This window comes from Sarcophilus harrisii, chromosome 4, assembly GCF_902635505.1.
Source record: "Sarcophilus harrisii chromosome 4, mSarHar1.11, whole genome shotgun sequence".
Classification (NCBI taxonomy): domain Eukaryota; kingdom Metazoa; phylum Chordata; class Mammalia; order Dasyuromorphia; family Dasyuridae; genus Sarcophilus; species Sarcophilus harrisii.
The window spans coordinates 202983320-203005120 of NC_045429.1; the positions used below are offsets into that span (position 1 = coordinate 202983320).

At 33.0% G+C, this 21801-nt stretch overlaps 1 protein-coding gene across 1 annotated transcript in view; it reads left to right on the top strand.

Moving 5' to 3' along the window:
- The window catches only part of SIM1 (SIM bHLH transcription factor 1), a 77762-nt gene that overhangs the window by 36373 nt on the left and 19588 nt on the right, over positions 1–21801 (top strand). Inside the window, exon 9 of the mRNA XM_003769314.2 lies at positions 8333–8498. Within this exon, the coding sequence (XP_003769362.1) occupies positions 8333–8498 (166 nt within the window). The remainder of the gene's footprint in view (positions 1–8332; positions 8499–21801) is intronic.

Here is a 21801-nt window from a genome sequence, read left to right on the forward strand (position 1 = left end):
GATTACTTGTAAGTCTCTGCATCATTTGGGAATCTAGCAAAAAAGAGCCTTTCCTAGAAGCCTATGTATCCAGAAGTATACGTCTGGGACATTTGATTGAAAAGGATTCTTTTACATTATTGTAGTAGGGATTCAAAATTCAGTTTATAATTTGGAGAAAAATTGAATATAATGCATATGATTTTTTTTGGATCTGGCATTAAAAGCCAAATTGTTTTTCTTTTTTAAAAAAAGAGTGAACTCATATTTTTAGAAGGGTTTATGTGAGATGGATTGGTTAAATAAATAAGCAACAGAAGAAAAAATGAGACATATCACATTGATTCTATCATGTTTTTATTTCTATGAATTTTTATTCGCTTAGTGTCTAGGGTTGTGCACAGACACATGCTCACATTTAATTCAGTGTAGTTTTTTTTTTTTCAATCAGCAAATTAACCATTTTAAAACTACATGATGCTAAATTATTAGGGTATCTGAATTTCTTCTTTTTCTACTTAATTTTCTTTTGGTTATTGACTTTAGGCTCTGATATCCTATGTCAAATAAGAATGATGTGTAGGGAGTTACTTTTTACTTATCAGCTTTCTTAAAGTCATTATCATAATTATAAATAAGGAATGTTAGGGAACAATATAATATAATTCTAAAGCAATATACAAAGTAATTAAGAGTTTCTATTTATGCCATCCTATTTAATAATTTATAATACTGTGAAATACCCTAAATAATTCAGTTTTATTGACTATAATTTTGCATTTATTTTATGAACCAGGACCATGTGGAATCTTATCAGTCATCATTAGATAAAGGATAGGATAGGGAACAGAATCCAATTCTAGAATGTGCCCTGAAAGTAATGCTTTGCATAAGTGATAGTTTATTATAATAAAATTGATATCAAATATTGGAAAATATTTATTGCATATTTAATATATTCTGTGAAGAATTTTATCAAATGGTTTGGGGTAAGGAGGTTAGTATTAGGTATAGTTCTTCACCTATATGAATGTCTGATGTAGCTGTAACAGGGGAAAAAGACCTCTCCATATCTTTATTTCTCTTTCTCTCTTTCTCTGTATACACACATACACACACACGTCCTACTATATATATATATATATATATATATATATATATATATGGAAATAAACAAAAAAAATAAAATTATTGATATAAGATAGGCTGTCCATGATTTCATATGTGGGAGAGATCACTGAAAATTATCTATAAGAAATCACAATGAAATAAGATTGAAGACAGGATTAGGATACATATAAACTAGATTCTGTTTTAATGGGAGGAGCTTAGCAAAAGGTCATGGAAGAATTGCTTGTCGATTTCAATAGATATCTTGTCATCCATGTTCCCCCATGTTGGAGATTTAACTTTGGATTTAACTTTTAAATATATGTGGTGAAGAACACCTTTAGATCCTCACTTTTAGACATTGAAATGAAATGAGTTTTAGCTCTACAAATACCATTTTTTTTTTTTTTTTGGTAAACTGAGCTGATGATTGTGATGGTAGCAGTTTCCTAGTACATTTGAGAATACATAGGAATGGAAGATAGATGGATGTTACAGAGTCAACGTTTGTGTAAACCAAATTGTATTTGAGAACTAGTACAAGTGTCAAATCAAGTGGTGAAAACCACAAGGAAGAAACACAAATCCACTTATTAGTATGAAACCATTACATTTCCAAGGGAGCTTTAGTGTAATTTCCTTGCAGGACTCTTTAGTCTGTGAGGCCTTCACAGTAAGGAATCCTGCTTATCAGCCCGAAGGCTGGACTCTGTAGGAGCTTGGAAATGAAGCACTAAGTAAGTCTCTCTGCTGCAGAGGTTGGGAATTGTGGACAGACAGTCATAGTGCCAGATTATAAGAAAGGTCATGGACTTCGTGTAAGAATGACTATAGAATCCAATTAAAAAGTTTAGTATAGGCAGTCATTCCCACTTAAACCCATCACTGCTTAATGCAATACTCTGCTTATTTCAATCAACATCTTTTTGAGCCAAATCAGTTGTATGTCTTTGTTTCCACGTTTTTCAGAGTAATTTGATCACCTTCAGCTGTATAAAAAAATGGATAGCTCAATTGGGAAATCTGGCAACATCCATTAAAAATTATAATATAACATAAAACAGGCAAAGAGGAACTGAATTCTGTTAAACATTATGCAGAAATATCAACAGAGAAGTAAAATAAGAAGTAATCTAAAATGGAGATAAAAACGCTGGCTAATGCAGGAAGAAAGAGAAAGCTCCAAGAATCCCTGATAAGAATGAACTCAAAATTTAGACAATTCTATTGACTATAGAATTGAAAATTCAAGTGTCTGTTTTGAGGGAGTAGATGTGATTCTTCATAGTGCTGGTTCCAGATCCTTAATTAAAAATTATTGAATTGATATTATTATAATTTTTAGTAGTTGGCATCAAAGTTTACAGCAAGGACTCCCTAACTATCCTAAGGAAAATTAGATGCTTTATACAATGGGGATATGGATTCTGTGAGAACATTTTTATTCTAATAATATTTTATCTTCTAAATACTAAATATTAAATTAAGCATTATCCTAATTTTTGCACATGATATAAATATAGTCTCAAGTATAAAATTATTTTATATCCAGATGAATTTGGAACACATCTAATAAAGGATAATTCTGTATGAATGAACAATTACAAAAATATTTGCTAAGCTAAGGGGCTGAAATGAACAAGTTAACACTGTATGATGAATTGTGTTGTGTAACATGTTACTCAAGTCAAGAAAGACCTATGACAATGAGATTACACAGTTTTATGAGAAAAAAGTGAATCTGGAACTATTTTAAAGTTTAGAGTAGATACAGATGACAAAATTTGTGAACTGGGTAGTTCTTGACTGCCTATATTTGAATAAGATTATGCTTGCTTATTTGTGGAAATGGGGATGCAATCAACCAATTCCAAGCTTTAGTGATTGCAGATTACCCATGTCCTACTACTTTTAGGGCTGGAAACCCCATTTGGATCAATTATAAAACTAGTTTTAGAAAGTAGATGACTAATTCTTTGATCTCCAGCAGTGGAAGAATATTTGGCATTTTGAATTTGCCAATTTAAATTTAATAAATGGAAAATTTGTAATTTATCATTCTATTTACTTTGGTGGCAACCAAATATGTGGCAGATAGTTTATCATACTGATTCTCTTACATTATTGCCTTTGGGTGAACTGAACTAACTCTTCCTTGAGGTGATAACCTACAATGATCTAAATAGAATCTTTAACAAAAAGTATTTCTAAGAAGATTTTATATAATGAAATTCATGCAAAATGAATGTTAAAAACTCAGTATGTACTAAATTCTTTTTTTCTAGATAAAACTTTCTGTTATTCCCTTTTAGTCTGTCTTGCTCCTCAGGGAAAAAATGAAAGACTTTATTGAACATGCATACACACACACACACATATTTCAAGATATACATTCTTAAACGAGAATGTCATCTGCTGATGTGACTGGACCAGGCCCAACCCAGAAAAGATTTACCTTTTATCTCTTAGTGCATAGTTAATGTGCTTTGGCACTTGCATGATGGGTGCTTTTCAGATTTCTACCATACAGATCAGAGCCTTTTGTTCACCTTGTCATTTTACACAGTTATCTAGGAGGCACTGAGAAATTATGGCAATGGACTTGAATCTAGGTCTTCTTGTCTCTGAGGTCAGCTTTCTTTTCAATCACACCATATTGCTTTTCTTTCATTTTTTAAAAACTTTGTATAAAGCTTTTGGTGGAAAGCACACCAATAAGTGAAATGTCCATATTAGAGACTAGATGTAGTTTCTTATGGCACTTTGCTCTATCTTTTGAGGGTGGTGTTTTCCAATGAATATAGATTGATTGCTACATAGAGAATAATTGTAATAGACTAGAGCTGAAATGGACCTCAGAAATCAGCTAGCCTAATATCCTAATTTTAGAAATGTGGAAACTATTGCCAAGATGAAAATAAGTGATTTGTTCAAGGTTCACATCCACCCACCTACACATCCACATCCACACTCCCACATACTGCTCCTTCCCTATCCCTACTGGGGTAGAGCCAGGATTAGCATTTAAATCCCTCCCTCCCTCCATTCCTTCCTCCTTTCTTCCTTCTCTTTATCCCTCCCTCCCTCCTTTCCTTCTTTCCTTCCTTCCTTCCTTTTTTCATTCCTTTCTTTGTATTTGTGAAACAGTTTTTAACATTTAATTTTCATTTTTTCAACTACATGTAAATAAGTTTTTTTAAATATTTGATTTCTTTTTGTTTTTTTAAGATTATGAATTCCAAATTTTCTTCCTCCTTCCTTCTTACATCCTTCCTTGAGAAAGCAAGCAATTTAATATCAATTACATATGTTCATATAAACATTAGCAAAGAACTTATTTAAATGTTTTGATCTCTAACACTGAAAAGATACCCTTAAATGAATGGCCATGGAAAATTAGAGTAAAATAGCAGAAGCAGCATCAGAATATAAGCTGCTTGTGAGAAGGAATTATTTTATTCATTGTATTTGTATCCTTAGTGCTTCATACATGCATTTAGTTGGTGTTTAATGATTACTAGTTGATTGATAGCTTCAGAGAAAAGAGCTCTGATATTTACTAAAATATAGAAATCATGTCATTTCCTTGCTACAGTTTTGAGGAAATACTTGCTTCAGAATCCCAGGGAATATCATTATTTTTGTTTTTAATACAAGGACAGCAGTCTTTGTTTTTCTATATTCTCATTTCCTTTATATGATGAGTAGCATGACTATTTCCCATCCTATATTACATAGTAACCAGAAATGGAGAATTCTTTTAGTGTCTTTCATTATAAAGGCTGGAACTAATGACTTTTTTTTTTTTTTTACAATCTGGTGGCATGTGTGGCACTTTTCCACTCGCATGCAAATGTTCTATTTGTCTCTGGAGGAAGCATTTTGGAAAAAAAAAAAAACAGCCTCATATTAGGGGTAATCATGCATCAGCAATATATTCATTAGCATTGTGGTGAAACTCTCCCTGTAACATACAAATGGAGGGATGCTGTGATTAGGACAGTGTTTTCTAGTACAGTAGCCTATTTCTAGTCTCCCATCTGTGCTTTGTGTAGTTATAGTACTGCCCTGCTTAACTGTTATAGGAATTTAGTTCTGACAGTTTCCTTCCTTACTCAATGTCCCTTTTAGAAGCACCTCCCCATTCATATAAAAACAAAAAATTGTCATATTGATATATAATATAACCCATTCATTTAATAATTTACTTGTCCAACTCTTAGGACTTACTTTTTGTCATCATTAGGGCTATTTTGGCATTTTTAACCATTTATTAATTTTAAAAGATTTATTACTGGATATAATTTTGGGACCAAAGTTCTACTCCATGCTTCTTTATAGTATGAGGATTACTTGGCTTCTTGAAGAGTATGCCAGTGGATGGTGAGCTCCTTGAGGGCAGGGACTGACTTTTTGCCTTTCTTCATATTTCCAATGTTTAGCATAATGCCTAATACATGGTAGAGTGGGGTAGCTAGGTGGCACAGTGAATAAAGTCCTAAATCTGGAAACTCATTTTTTGAGTTAAAAACTGGTCTCAGACACACAATAGTTGTGTGACCCTGGTCAAATCACTCAACTCTCCCTCATTTTCCTCATCAATAAAACAAACCCCCCAAGAAAACATCAAAAAGGAATTAAACAGACACAACTGAACAACAACAAATAAATGTTTATTTACTGATTGAGTGCAAGCTTTGGCAGATTCTTTCAAGCTTGAGAACTACTTACTGGATTAAACTGATGGGTAAAAATCAGTCCAGTTTATCTCAGAAGGATTCCTCATCAAGTTGGCCCATTATGAATGAAGAGTTAAAACTTTTAACACTAAAGAGTTAAAAGAAGATTGAGATTTGTTGTATGGGCAAGAGAAATATCCACACCATTGAAACACGTTTCCTTGAAATTCATTGAAATACTACTATCATATTGGAAGTGATTAGTAGATGTCTATTAAGTTGTATTGAATCCAAAAATAATGGAAGAATTTTAGAATATTATAATTACAAAAGTATCAAAGTATATAGAAATCTGGTCTTAAAGCCAGGAAGACCTGAGTTCAAATTTCCGATTATGACATACACTGGCTATAGGACCTTAGACAAATCATGTAACCTCTCAGTGTTCTAGGCAACTCTGAGATTTTAGATTGCAGAGAAGGTGTCTGCCTATACTGGTATCAAATCACTCCACTTGGGAATTTCTTCTGCTTACAAAATCACATCTAACTGATGATAACTTTTGTCTTAGAATATGAATATGATTCATTGTTACTTAGAAACAGTAAGATGGTACAATGAATAAAGGGCTGAGCCTGGGATGTGGAAGATCTATATTCAGGTCCCTACCTAGTAGGATAATCCTGGGTAGATCATTTAACCTCTGTCTTATTTTCCTTATCTATAAAATGGGGATGATAATAATTTCTACCTCTCAGAATTAAGAAAATATTATGAGAAAATATTTGTAAAGAACTTTGCAACTCTTTAAGTATTATATAAATTATATCGCTTGAAAGGGTAAAAGAGAGATTATCCTTGTTTATCTTTCTTGTCTCTAGCCTCATAGTGGCTGAGCTATGATATAGATTTAGTAGTCACTTCAGAGTTAGTTACAGATATTTTCAGCAACTTCACCATAAAAAAATCTTTTTTCTTTTCTTATTGGAGCACATTCATTTTGGCTCTTTGCTCTTGAGTAAAAATTCAATCAGAAGAATCACAGAAGGGAATAAGTACACAGTAGTATCCTCTTTAAAAGTGAATCTCTTTTTTTAATAAAAAAAATTTCACAAGAAAAATTACATTAGAAATAAGAGATAATAATTGGACTCCTAGAAGCCAAGGTACTTTGTCCTCTGAGTTTTCATTGCTTTATTTACAAAATGGCAAATTATGTCAGATTCAAAGCTGATTGACCAGTTACCTAAGTGTGAGCTTTCTTGGTCAAGATGAGATTTGCATTTGTTTGACTTACACTGTGTAAGTGACTTCTCAGAGGACAGAGAAGTGATTTGGGTTTTTTGATGATTTTTTTTTTTTGGATCTGTCCAAGAGTTTTTTCTCATAAAGAGGGACCAGTTGGTTAATAGATGTATAGTTAGAGAAAAATAACTCAAATTTTAAAGTTTTTCTTATTTCTCTAGTTTTCTGCTTTTGCCACAGAGATACTGGAAACAGTAATGAGCAGATATTTATTAGCACTTACTATATATTAGGTTCTATACCACTGGATGCAGAGATGTATGAGATGTGGAGTTTATAAAGTCTTGTACATGGTTGTATATACATGAAAACTAGGTACAAAGATTAAATGCTAGCTAGTTAGGGAAGATTTCACAGAGATATCAGATTTGATTTGGGCCCTGAGGAATAGATAGGTTTTTGATGAAAAGGAGATAAGGAGGTCATTATAGGAAGGAAAAATTGCATGAACAAATGCTTGGAGAGTACAGAGTATGTTCAGAGAACACAAATTGACCCTAAGAAAGTTGTAGCTGAATATAAAACTGGAAGCATAGGTAGAAGTTAGATTGCAAATGGCATTATATTACTGGCTAAGAAATTTGGAGTAAGTTGTATCCATGTTTTTGTACAAACCTTGATTCAACAAATATTTGTTAAGTACTTGCCTAATCCAAAATACATATCAAGTTTGAAAAAGACATGGCTTCTGTCTTCATGAAATTTATAATCTAGTAACTATGAGTTGTTAATAAATAAGATGATCTCATACATGATTATTGTAATATTTTGAAATACTACTAAAGTGCAGTCCTTAGAAATTGATATTCTGAGAACTGATATTTTGGGGGACTTCCATTTCTAATATGGTCTCACTAAAGTCCCAAAATACATCATCTAATCTCTACTCATTAAATAGCTACATTGCAAAAGTACCAGTAGAATTTGATCTGTTATTTTGTACTGAAAAAGTTAATAAAACAATAAAAACTGATGAACTCTGAATCAGTATGGTGTATTACATTAATCAAATACTATAATTATTCTGTGATAAGTATGAAAGCTATCTAAATTTGTTGATTGAATTTTTTACTTTTTTTTGTGATTAGCATTAGAAAAAGTGAGGAATTTGAAAACATCTATTTTTTTCTCTTATCTTTTCAAGTATTTTTAAAAATTCCCACTGGTTTCAGACATAGATTTTTATTTCTAATAAGAAAATTCGTGAATTCAGTATATTTATGGAATATTTAAATCTCTACCTTTTGTATTCTTTGCAGAGATACAGAATATAAAGGATTACAACTCTCATTGGATCAGATCACAGCCACCAAACCATCCTTCTCCTATACCAACACCACACCCACCATAACTGACAACCGAAAGGGGAATAAGCCCCGCCTCTCAAACCCAAAATCAAAATCCAGGACATCTCCCTATCCTCAGGTATGTGAAAAGATTGCTTCAGATGTTTTTCTTTGCATTTGATTTGGTTTGAGTTCACCGTTTGGGGAAATCATGGAACTGATTAGAAAACTCATCCAGCTTTAATCCAATTAAATTTAATCCACTTTAATCCAATTAAATCCAATCCACACATCTAAGAACTTTTTATCCCACTGGTGACTTTTTAAAATTTGGTTTTCTCTTAATCCATGGGATTTTCCCACTTTTCAGCTAGTAGAAATAAATTTCAGGGGATGCCTTGATTTCTTTTTGTTTGTTTTGGTTGCATATCTGTAGTATACTAAAGCTTACACAAAGCATAACAGATTCCAGCTTTTTGGCTAAATGTCTTTTCCTAGAAAATTTTTTGCTAAAAATATTTTAAGGAAGCAGCCAATTTGCCAAGATATAGAAAGGCCAGGAGTTTGGAATTGAAAATTCTAATCCTATGACCAGAATTTGAAAGGGGAACCAAAGTAAAATACTTAGACAAAGGATCAATGTTGTGATTTCTTTTGCAGTTGAGAAGCAGATGGGCTGTTCATGAGGAAGAAAAAAACAGAAAGTCTATTCCAGATGATAGAAATGATTGAAATGGTAGCTCTGAACTCACTCATTTTTGCCAAGAGTGTACATAGAGACTCAAAGGAGGTGTCACAGAAATACCAAAAGATAGAAACAGGAATGAGAAGAAATAAATGTCATAATTTTTTGCTATACAGAGGCTTGGCAGGATATGCCAAAATGTGATACTCTCTTGCCTGAAGAATTCACTACAAGACTCAGAATTCTCAATTTCAAATACCAAAAAAACCTGTGGCCCTCTTAATTTTTCATTTTATCTTCATCTCTAATTTCTAATAGCTCCCTTGAGCAGCAAAAATGCTAAGAGATGGTCTTCAAGGCTCTAACAAAAATAATAACTTTATACAACAAGGAACAAAACTGTATTTATAAGCTTTCCCTTTCGTCAACTTATCATTTCAAAATAACTTTTTTTTAAAAAAAATCTGTTAGAAGTCTTTAAAAGGAATGAAATCAGAATCTCAGTGGGTTTAGGAATACCAAATCTTTATGAATAAATGAGCCTATTACCTGACTTTTGATTGTTGCAAGCACTGGTTGCATTAGGGAGGTTTAAACTTAACATTGGAGAAAAATCTTTCAGTGGTAAAGAAGAGAAGGCCAATTTCTCATTGACCTTAAATGTTGTACAGCACATGCCTTCAATTTTGAAGACTAAAAGCATTGCACTTCGTATTTTAATTTAAATGATTATTTTATTAAATATTAAATCTAATAAAATAATAAACAAAAACAAAATTATTAAAAATTAAAATTACTGGTTAAAATGATTATAGATAACATCTTATCTTATTAAGATAAAGATATTAATAACATTTTAAAGCTTCTGTCATTGAACTTTAGGCTTCTTTTCATAATTTTGGAGAATCTGTTTTGACCTCAGATATGTTTACCTAGCCCCCTTTCCTTAAATCTAAGTGCTGGGCAATATATGAAGGGGAAATTATATAGAGAGGTTTATTTATTGTTTTTTTTTGTTTATTGTTTATTGTTTTTTACGGAGGCATTTGGGGTTAAATGACTTGCCCAGGGTCGCATAGCAACAAGTGTTAAGTATCTGAGGTCATATTTGAACTCAGGTCCTCCTGACTTCAAGACTGATGCTCTATCTACTGTGCCACTTAGCTTCCCCTATTGTTGTATTTTTTAAGTTACAAATTTGGTACTAGAGTACAGACTCTTGATTACTCATTTAGTTATATCACTGAAACTCCATTTTATGGTTTTCTTAAGAATTCAATTTTCTGCAATCAGATTATTGCCACCATTTTCATATGACAAATGGAGTGCTTGAAGTTTTGCATTTTTTTTGTTCTCTTTTGGGACTACTATGCAATGGGAAATCTGCTTAATCTTCTCTGGTAAACACTTGTACACTTTGAATTTTTATAGTATGGTATATTTTCAGTGTTTCATAAAAGCAAATTGGGTAATTTAATTATTATGGGTCTAATCAAAATTCTTCTCTATGTTTAGGTAGTCAGTTATTCTGTAGACCATGGTATAAATGTTGTTGTAGACAAGACCTAAGCTATTACTGTAGGGAAAATAACTGAGATATATAAAGTCATATCTATATATACTTCATGGTGGGATTAATACCTAAAGGTCTCAATTTCTAGACTTTTATGCTAGCCAACAGGCTTTTCTGTGGAAAAAAATACTCCTTTAGTTTCTCTGGAATATTTTTGTTTATCTATCTCAAAGTACTTGTTGGTCCTCATTGACTTAAGTATGACTTATAAATCAACAGTCATTTATCAAGCATCTACTGTGTGCCATACCCTGTATACATTGTAGATACAAAGATAAAAATGAAATAATTTCTAGCCTTAAGGAGCTGTCATTCTAATAGTAGAAACAATCTGTACTTAGATCAGTTTCTTAATATTTGATTTTATAGTTATTAGCAAATAGTTATTAAAGAACTCCAATGAAAATTTGCATTGTTTAATGCTATGAAATATAAAAAGAAGAATATTGTATGGTTACTTTCTTCAAACAGCTTACAGTTTAGTTGGGAAAATAAGATATATATATATGTATATATATATATATATATATATATATATATATACATATATATACATGAATAATTAGACAAAAACAATACCAGGTTGTTAATATAGAATGAGTATCATCTAAAAGAATTTGACAGAGTATGTGGATAGTATAGTTTAGAGACATGAGAAACCACTTGGTGGCCAAGGATGCCTTTAGGGAGAAGCAAGATTTGGGTAGGCATCAAAAAGAGGGAACATATGTTTGTGTGTGTGTGTGTGAAAGAGAGAGAGAGAGAGAGAGAGAGAGAGAGAGAGAGAGAGAGAGAGAGAGAGAGAACGTGTGTGTGTGTGTGTGTGTGTGTGTGTGTGTGTGCATGTATGTGTGTGTGTGTTAGGGGACTGTTGAAGTGGTATGGGTTAACCTCTATGGAAGTCCTAAGTAAGTGATGGTCATATGAGTGAGAAAATATTGAATAGTGTAAAAGGTCTTTTGAAAATGGAATCAACAACATGGAAACTGATTGAATTTGGAAATGCTTGTTGTCTAAAAAGGTCAGAAATTCAATCCCAATGATGGGATTGAATTTTTAACTATACTGCTATTAGTAAAACAACAACAACAACAACAACAATGAATAAAACAAAACCCTTTGTGAGGATTCACACTCAGTTTCTATATTCATAATTGGGGTGGGGGGGAGGCGAAAATGATTTTCATTGAAAATTCTGAGTAGATGAAAGGCCTGGAAAGACTTACACGAACTGAAGCTGAGTGAAATGAGCAAGGTCATGAGATCATTATATACTTCAACAACAATACTATATGATGACCAATTTTGATGGACCTGGCCATTCTCAGCAATGAGATGAACCAAATCAGTTCCAATGGAGCAGTAATGAACTGAACCAGCTATGCCCAGTGAAAGAATTCTGGGAGATGACTGAAAACCATTACATTGAATTCTCAATCCCTATATTTTTGCCCACCTGCATTTTTGATTTCCTTCACAGGCTAATTGTACAATATTTCAGAGTCCGATTCTTTTTGTACAGCAAAATAATGGTTTGGTCATGTATACTTATTGTGTATCTAATTTATACTTTAATATATTTAACATCTAAAAAAAAAAAGAAAATTCTGAGTAGAAGGATCTTAGGACCCCTTGAATTACAGATCTAGAGTAAAAGGACTCTTAGAGATTATTTTGAGATCATTCTTACATAAAAATGAGGTAACTGAGGCCAGGGATATTAAGGGATTTGTTTATGGTCACATAGGTAGTATCAGAGGATTAGTCTTCTTACTCCAGAGCTAGTATGATTCAATTAATGTGCATTCATTAAGCCTTTACTATGTGCTAGGCACTGTACTGAACTCTTGGGATACATAGAAAGGAAAAAATAATTCTTGTCCATAAAAAAACTCATACTCTAATGGGGAAGACAACATGAAAATAACTAGGTGTATCCAAGATAATAAATACAGTGTAAATGGAAGATGATCTTAGAAGAAAAGGCACCTAGGGGTTGGGGCACTGGGAAGATGCCATGCTATAACAATTCTTAAGTTCTGTGGAGAAGATCCCATGTTTCCAAAAAGCTGTGAAGATTCTGTGAATATAAATACTCTTTGCTTTTAGGTTTTCCCTAACTATTTTGAGATATTGTTTTTTGTTGTTGTTGTTGTTGTTGTTTTTTGGAATGGCTGGAAACTTCTACTAGTTTTCTGAGGAAGCAGAAATTACAATTCAGGTTTTTGTTGTTCTTGTTTAGAAAACATTTATTATAGTTAAAGTAAAATGATTACATCCCACTTTAAAAAACACAATTTGTTGGTGTGATATTTTAATTCCAGGTGCTTAGGATAAACTGGTAAACAATTTTCCTATGTAAAATTTGAGATATGATAAATTTAAATGAGTGATTTTCCCACTTCTAAAACTATGATGTCAATTTCAAAACCATGGTTGCTCCCTCTATGCTGAGATCTGAATGGTGACTCTTAAGGGATACTAAGAGATGGAACAAACCTCAAATATTGAACTGGATCTAAAAGCTTCCCCTTCCCCCAATTCATTATCAGGGAATGAAATATTTGATCATGAAAAAGGTTCTCTCTTAAGGACTTCATAAAAAGTTCAAGTGGGAAAATAAAATTCTGTTTTTGATGGAGATTAGTTCTCCTTAGTGTCTCCACATAAGCACTATAAATTTTAGAACTAGAATCCTATCCCATTGAGGAAAAAAGATACAAAATCAACCTTATCAACCAGAAATTCAAGAATACATATGTAGTTACAAACATTTATGCATGCATATACCAAGTTTAAAACTGTAATGGGGCAAAAGTTAGCATGTGTATTTTAAGCATGTAATACTCCACTGGGCATGACCAAATAGATCAAAAATGATCCTAGAATTTACTCTTATGAATGGTTTGGTCAAAAGGAGTAATAAAAATACCAAAGGGATATCATATCCAAAAGTAGCCTCTTTTAATTGATGGAAAAAACTTGGGACATGTGACAAAGACCCTACTTTGTGTGTCCAGAAGGTTTGCACCCTGTGCTAATCTTCCCAAAGATAAGAGGCCAAGGGTCATGAAGTTTAAATAAACCCAGATGGAAGAGGAGGAGTCAGATATTGCTATTTGATTCTCTCTGTGTGGCCTACAACATAGCTTTTTATTTTTGGTCTGACATATTTATTAGTATGTATAAAATAAATGCTAACTAGCCATCTCTCTATCCTTTCATCCAAGTTACATGTGGAAGTCAATGATGAGCCAGCCCTTTATCCCCCATCTTGGTGGGATGATCCCCTTAGGAATGAGTTCAGACTTGATTATATTTTGGTCACTTTAATGAATAGCTCAATCAACTTTCTACCTCTGTGTAATACCATAGATAGAGAGGTCAAAAAAGAAAGCCCTTGTTTTGAATCATCTTGGGAAAAGTCTTATAAGCAACATTAGAGATAATTTTTAATAATTCTGTTCAGATCTACTGGGTTGCACTAAACCATCTCCACTTTAGCTATATTATCCTGCCATTGAGTTTTTTATAAAGATAAAACATTCCATTTAGATGAGCATCAGAGTTCTCCTGATCCAAAAATACTAAATGCATGGAACTTACTTTCCAGCCCAATATGACATAGAATATTAATGTTTTTGACTAATATTACAGATATAACTTATCATTTCTTTATATTTTACATATTTGTTTATATGTGTGAACATGTTGTTTTCCTCAGAATGTAAGCTTCTTGAGGGTAGGGGGTGTTTTGTTTTTGGATCATTAGTACTTAGCTCAGTATCTGACACATAGTAGGTGCTTAATAAATGCATTTTGAATGATTGATTAACTAGTCATACCTATCCTTAGGCTATATGGCATAGAGAAATGCCTTCCTGGCTTTAAGTCCTCACTGACAAACTAGCATTGTAACCTTGGGCCAGAAAGTTTCAATATCTAGTGCTTCTTTATACCAGTGAAGGTTGTTGTTGTGAAGGAATGTATCCTTCATTCTCTGAGGAGCACCATGACATCAGGGAGGTGACGTCATAATATGCAAGTGAAAGCACAAGTTCAATGTTTATCTGTCTCTATTCTTTAGTTACTAAGATGAGATTTCAGTGTTGTGGATTTATTCACTGCAAGTATTTACTAAGTGTCAGTTAAATGCTGCTGAGGCAGCTGGTGACTCAGTGGATAGAGCACTGGACACAGAGTTAGGAAGATTTGAGTTCAAATCCAGCCTCAGATACTTCCTAGCTGGGAAAGTCATTTAATCTCTGATTATCTGATAAAATAGATCCTGTAGAGATATTTAAAAACAAAACAAAAAACCTCAAACCAAAACAAATCCAAACCAAAAAGGATCACAAAATCTTGAACATGACAATAACAACAGGATGTTACAAATAGGAATAGCTAGGAATCAGTTAGAAAGAAATATATTAGTGGCTATGGGCTGTGTGAAAGTTCCTTAATTTTTGGAAGAAATGATAGGTTGTATATCCCCAAGGAGTTTATCATCTTGTTGGGTAGATAGGATACATAAGCAAATGAATTTATACAGAATAGAAACTCAGTATTTTAGAGGTATGAACTGCTCATTGAACATTTTAGGAGAGTGAAAATAAATTTTTTTTGCATTTATAAGTCATATATTTTTTTCCTTTTTTTATTATAGCTTTTTATTTACAAAACATATGCATGGATAATTTTTCAACATTGACCCTGTTCCAATTTTTTCCCTCCTTCCCTCCACCCCCTCCCTTAGATGTCAGGTAGTCCAATACTTGTTAAATATGTTAAAGTATATGTTAAATACAATATATGTATACATATTTATACAGTTATCTTGTTGCACAAGAAAAATTGGATCTAGAAAGAAAGTAAAAAACCTGAGAAGGAAAACAAAAATGCAAGCAAGCAATAACAGAAAGAGTGGAAATATTGTCTTGTGCTTCATATTCATTTCCCATAGTTCTCTCTCTGGGTGTAGCTAATTCTCTTCATTATTGAACAATTGGAACTGGTTTGAATCATCTCATTGTTGAGAGCCATGTCCATCAGAATTGATCATCATATAGTATTGTTGTTGAAGTGTGTAATGATCTTCTGGTTCTGCTCATTTCACTTAGCATCAGTTCGTGTAAGTCTCTCCAAGCCTCTCTGAAATCATCCTGCTGGTCATTTCTTACAGAACAATAATATTCCATAACATTCATATACCACCATTTATTCAGCTATTCTCCAACTGATGGGTATCTATTCAATTTCCAGTATCTAGCCACTACAAAAAGGGCTACCACAAACATTTTTGCATATGTGGGTCCCTTTCCCTTCTTTAAGATCTCTTTGGAATATAAGCCCAGTAGTAACACTGCTAGATCAAAGGGTCTGCACAGTTTGATAACTTTTTGAGCATAGTTCTAAACTGCTCTCCAGAATGGTTGGATTCATTCACAATTCCACCAACAATGTATCAGTGTTCCAGTCTTCCCACATCTCCTCCAACATTCGTCATTATCTTTTCCTGTCATCTTAGCCAATCTGAGAGGTGTGTAGTGATATTTCAGCATTGTTTTTATTTCTCTGAGCAATAATAAATTGGAATACTTTTTCATATGACTAGAAATAGTTTCAATTTCTTCATCTGAAAATTGTCTGTTCATATCCTTTGACCATTTAACAACTGGAGGTGAAACGATGTTCACCATGAACATCTTTCCTTTTAGCAAAACTTTTGCCACTTTCTCCAAATCTGATATTGTATGATCTTGGCCCTTTCACCTCGAATGCATCTAATTTCACTTGTTCTTGAAATCTAAGCAGAGTCAGGCCTAGATAATACAAAGATGGAAGGCAGTCTGGGAATAATTATAGTAATATACTTTTCTTTAGAGAGGTAGTATGGTATAGAAGAAAGACCACTGGCTCCAGAGTGACAGGATCCGTGTCCAAAACCTATATGTGTGATCATGGACAAGTCTGCATTGGTTTTTTTAAAATAGATTTTTATTTTTTCCCAATTACATGTAAAATAATTTTTAACATCCATTTTTTAAAATTTTGAGTTCTAAATTCTTTTCCTATCTCATTCATCTCCCTTCTTCCTTTAAATAGTTAATACATATGCAATTGTGTAAAACATATTTCCAAATTAGTCATATTATTTAAAAAAAAACAGACTAAAAAAGACTCCCAATAAAAATGTAAGATAGCATACTTCAATCTGCATTTGCTATCAGTTTTTTTTCCTGGAGGTAGATAGCATTTTTTATAATAAGTCCTTTGCAATTATCTTGGATCATTATATTGCTATTCACAGCTAATCATATAATTTTGCTGTCACCATGTACAATGTTCTTCTAGTTCTTCCCTTTGCATCATTTCATGTACCTCTTTTCAGTTTTTTCCTGAATTCATCCTGCTCGTCTTTTATTTTTTTGCACAAATAATATTCCATTACAGTTCTATATCATAACTTTGTTCAGCCATTCCCCAATTAATGGACATCTCCTCAATTCTAATTTTTTGCTACAACAAAAAGATATAAATATTTTTGTATATATAGATTCCCCAGGCCCTTTTTTGATTACTTTGAAATATAGATCTAGTAATGGTATTGCTAGATCATAGCATGTAGATTTTTGGATAGTTCCAAATAGCTCTCCAGAATGGCTGAATCATTTTCCCACCAACTCCACCAACAGCACATGAGTGTCCCAATCCCAGTTTTCCTACATCCCCTCCAACATTTATCTTTTTTTTTTTTCTCTCATATTAGCCAATCTCATAGATGTGAGGTGGTACCTCTGGGTTGTTTTCAATTTAATTTAATTTCTCTCTCAGTAGTTATTTAGAGCATTTTTCACATGAGCATGAGTATTTTTATGAAGCTATTCAAAAACTAAGTTTTTCATAGATAGGATGGTTATTTGTACTACAAGGCAACATGATGACAGATTATAATTGATTTATACCCAAGAAATGAAAAAAAAAGGGTCTTCAAGGAAATAAATGATTGGAAAAGGGGGTAGATCATATAGTGAGAATGAAGGATACCAGTTGGACAGCTAGAGTGCTAGATCTAATTGGACAAACCAAAAATAAAGTTAGAAGTTCTTAACATGATGTTTGTGCACAGTTTTCAGAGGATCTCTTGAATGAGAAAAAAAAGATCTTTAAAAATCTTTATTTCAATATAATTGTCTTCTCACTTAATCCTATTTTTAAAATTTTATGGATTATAAACATTATTTTGAGGAGTCATAGGCTTCACCAGTTGCTAAAAAAATCTCTCTCTCTCTGTCTCTCTCTCTCTTTCTCTCTCTCTCTCTCTCTCTCTCTCTCTCTCTCTCTCTCTCTCTCACACACACACACACACACACACACTTACACACACACGCACACACACACACACACACACACACATATTTGTGTGCATGCTAAGAAACTCTGATCTAGCATAAGGTCTCCATCATATTAGGTTTCTGGATGGAGGGTCTATGAGAGAATATAGACAAAACTTACATAGGATGAGAAGGTATAGATATGCTGCAATCTGTATAGTTGTAAAAAATGCATATGATGATGAGCTCAGGATTCCATGGAAGTTTGATGATTGGTTAGCAGATAGTTGGGTTAGTGGCAATGATCTTTCTATATTCATTCTTCCAAGTGGGCTAATATTTTCAGCTTGTTTAATGTCTTGAAATACTATGTATAGACTTGGTCCTAATGATTTGAAGTTTGAAATAGATAATCTACATACTTCTGCCTAGAACAAGTTACCCTTGATTAAAGGAATTAAAACAGGATGTGGGTTGAAAAGAACAAGTAGGATGAAAAAAAAAATGATGAATAGTGGTATTAAAGGATGAGTAGAAGATAAGTGGTTATGAGAAGCAAGAATATATGCATAGCACATGTGATTTTGTGTACACATATACAATTATGACTATTCAATCTAGAAATTACTTATAAATTGTCTTGAATAGTGAGTGTTCTTCTTGTTGAATAGATTAGTAGAGAGAATACCGAAACCTAAATTAGGGAAACTTGGATACTCTAAGTCTCAATCTCCCAATTTGTAAAATGGAGATAGTAACGTACTGCCTGCCTCATGGGGATATTGTGAAAAAGGCACTTATAACCCTTAAAATGTCTTATAAATATGTTATTAATAATATTATTATTATTTTTTAAAATTTAAAATTTTTAAATTTTTAAAAAAATTATTATTTTTATGTTTGAGAGAGAGTGAATAAAGTAATTTTCATTTATAGGTACTATTTATCTATAGACTACACAGTAATTTATAATCTTATTATTGTGCTTTAATAGGCAATAATCAAAACTTTTCTAATATAAGGTTGGAGACACTTTTAATTTCTGTCTCTGAAGTAAAGCATTTTAAAGATATGCTTAAAGGCATCCTGGTTATTGATTTTCTTTTTTTATCATCATCTTATCAACTAGATTGCAAATTCCTGATATTCCCTCTGATGCCTAGAACAGAACCAACATCAACAACTTGTCAAGCCACTGAAAAGCATAGTCTAAGTTTTCCTGGTTCACGTCCTATCTGATATTCTTATTAGCTATACAGCTCCAGGAAAACTGTTTAACCTCTCTCAGTCTCAATTTGCTTATCCATTGTTATGTTTCTTCATAGGGTTCTTGAGTGAATTGAATGAGATTATGTAGATAAGGTGACAAAGATACTATATGTCAATTTAAGATAACTAAGTAAATGCCAATAATTATTATTAGAGCTTACACTTCACTGGAGAATCCATGGTCATTTCTACAAAATGATGAGACATCAAAACTGTACTTTTGGGGAAGTATAGTACCACATAGTTGGTGCTTAATAAATGTTTGTTTGTTGAATTGAATTGAATGAATAACACTCTGCTAAGTTCTATGGTAGATATCCATCCATTGAGATAATGTGTATTAAGAACTTTGCAAAACTTAAAAGTGTTCCCAGTACACACATTAAGAAGAGAAGAGAACAAAACTGAAAGTGAAATTTTTCTTTTACCCTTGCTACTCAGTATTCAACATAGTGCCCGCACAGGGACCAATCAGAAGCTGGTGGTTTCAAAAGTGGTTTCTTCTTTTTCTTCCTCCTTCTCCTCTTTTTCCTCCTCCTCCTCCTTCTCTTCTTCCTCCTTCTTCCTTCTTTTCTTCCTCCTCCTTTTCTTTACTTTCCAAGCCTTTTGATTACTATAATTTAGACAATGAGAGTTTGCCTTAAATCTATAGAAAAGAGACTTACAAAAATTATTGTTTAGTGGTTTGAAATTGTGCCTTTATGAATTCTTCATTTCCTTCTAATTATGAGCCATGCTTATCTCTTAGATTTAATTAAAGGAAAAGAAAGGAAAGCCTTTCAAAAGGATTTAAGGCATTTAAGAAAAGCAGAAATATCTCCTGAACACAAACATTTGAAGGTTAAAACTTGGCTAGAGAAGTAAGAAGAAAATCAAATGATTTGCAGTGTCAGAATCGTGAGGAGAAAATATCCAAAAGGAGGGAGACCGTCAACAATGTGGGATGTTACAGACAAAGACTGAGGATCCTTGTGATTATGAAGTTACTGGTGACCTTTGAGAGAGTAGTTTCAGTAGAATGTTAGTTATAGAAGCTGGATTTCCAGAGATTGATAAAAGGGAAAGGATGGTAAAGAAGTAGATGAAATTAATATGGCTCCCTTTTTCTAGAAGTTTGACAATGAAAGAAAGAAGAGAGATGGTATAGTACTTTAAAAGTAGAGGAACATAATAGTTCCTGTATAGGTCTTCAAGTTTTACAAAGTACTTTTCAGATCTCTGGGGTAACTAAGTAGCAAGTATACAGCTAGGAAGTATCAGATTTGGGACAGAAGCACAAGTTTGATTCCAAAACAAACGCTTTTACCCATCATCCTGCCTCTAAGGAATAATAAAACATAGTTTCTGTTGTGTTTGCCTAGGGTTCTGATAGAATATGCAAATAATAATAATATCACAATACATTTATCACAGGAATATGGCAAGACCATTAGAGAAATATGAACAAAGGTAATGTGAATTCTCAGGAAGAAGAGGTATTAGACCTTGAAGGAACCTTAAAGATCTTCCTCTTCACCCCTCTCATTTCAGAAGAAATTGAATTAAAGAAAATAAGGGGCTCATGCAAGGTAATAGTAGTAAAATTGACATTTAAACTTAGGTTCTTTAGCTACACCTACCACTCTGCTATATCTAGGTGGATGCAAATGGCTATAGACCAAGGGTTGAAGGCATTAGAAAGACGGATGAACACAGATTGAGGAATTTAGATGAAATACTTCCCAGTTTGTAGGGTATTGTGACTAGAAGTGGAAAGGAGAGCTTGCAACTAGCAAAGAAGCAGGGTCAGTTCAAACAAGATACTCTCCTATTTTGCTTATCAGCCTGGAATTTGTCATCTCATTCTCTAGAGAATGGGTGGTGGAGCAGGTTTCTGGAAATTCTAAATGTTATTGGGCTTCTAAATAAACCTAAGTGTTTTTTTCTGTGCTGTTGGGTTTGTGGAGGGGAGATATGACTTTTAATAGGTAGGGAGAATACTTAGGAGATGCTGAATAACCTACATAAGTTTAGAGTTAGTGTCAAAGCCTTTTAGGGGAGATTCATCATATATTTTTAGTGACTCTTCAGAAGAGATAATTGGGAGCAAGATTCTTTCAAGGATAAGTTACAGACATTTTTGGGTAGTTGGCTTCTTAGTTTTTAGTTTGCCTCCCTAGAGATTTCAGGGATAGCATTTCCTTTTGGCAATTGGGCTCTCTCTTTTGGTTTAAACCAATATCTTGTCTCACTCCTGGCAGAAGAGCTCATTCACTCTTGTGTATTTTCTGTTACATTATAATCCATATAATTATTCCAATTTTTGTTAGCTGTTTTGCTTGGATAAATGAGTTTTCTTTTCATTTGGAATTTGCAATGGTCTTGTGTAACTGTCATTTGGAGGAAAGAGCTAAGTTGGTGGATATAAGCCTTAGCTTACCTCCTTGTACCCCCAGATTTCTTTTTAAGAGCAATCAACTTTTGATCCCTAAAAATCATATTTCTAGACAACCAGTATTTGGATGAACATTTAAATATAAACTAAGCCTGACATACTTCAAGGAAGGAGCAAGTATCTATTTATGACCTTTTTCCTCTTGCC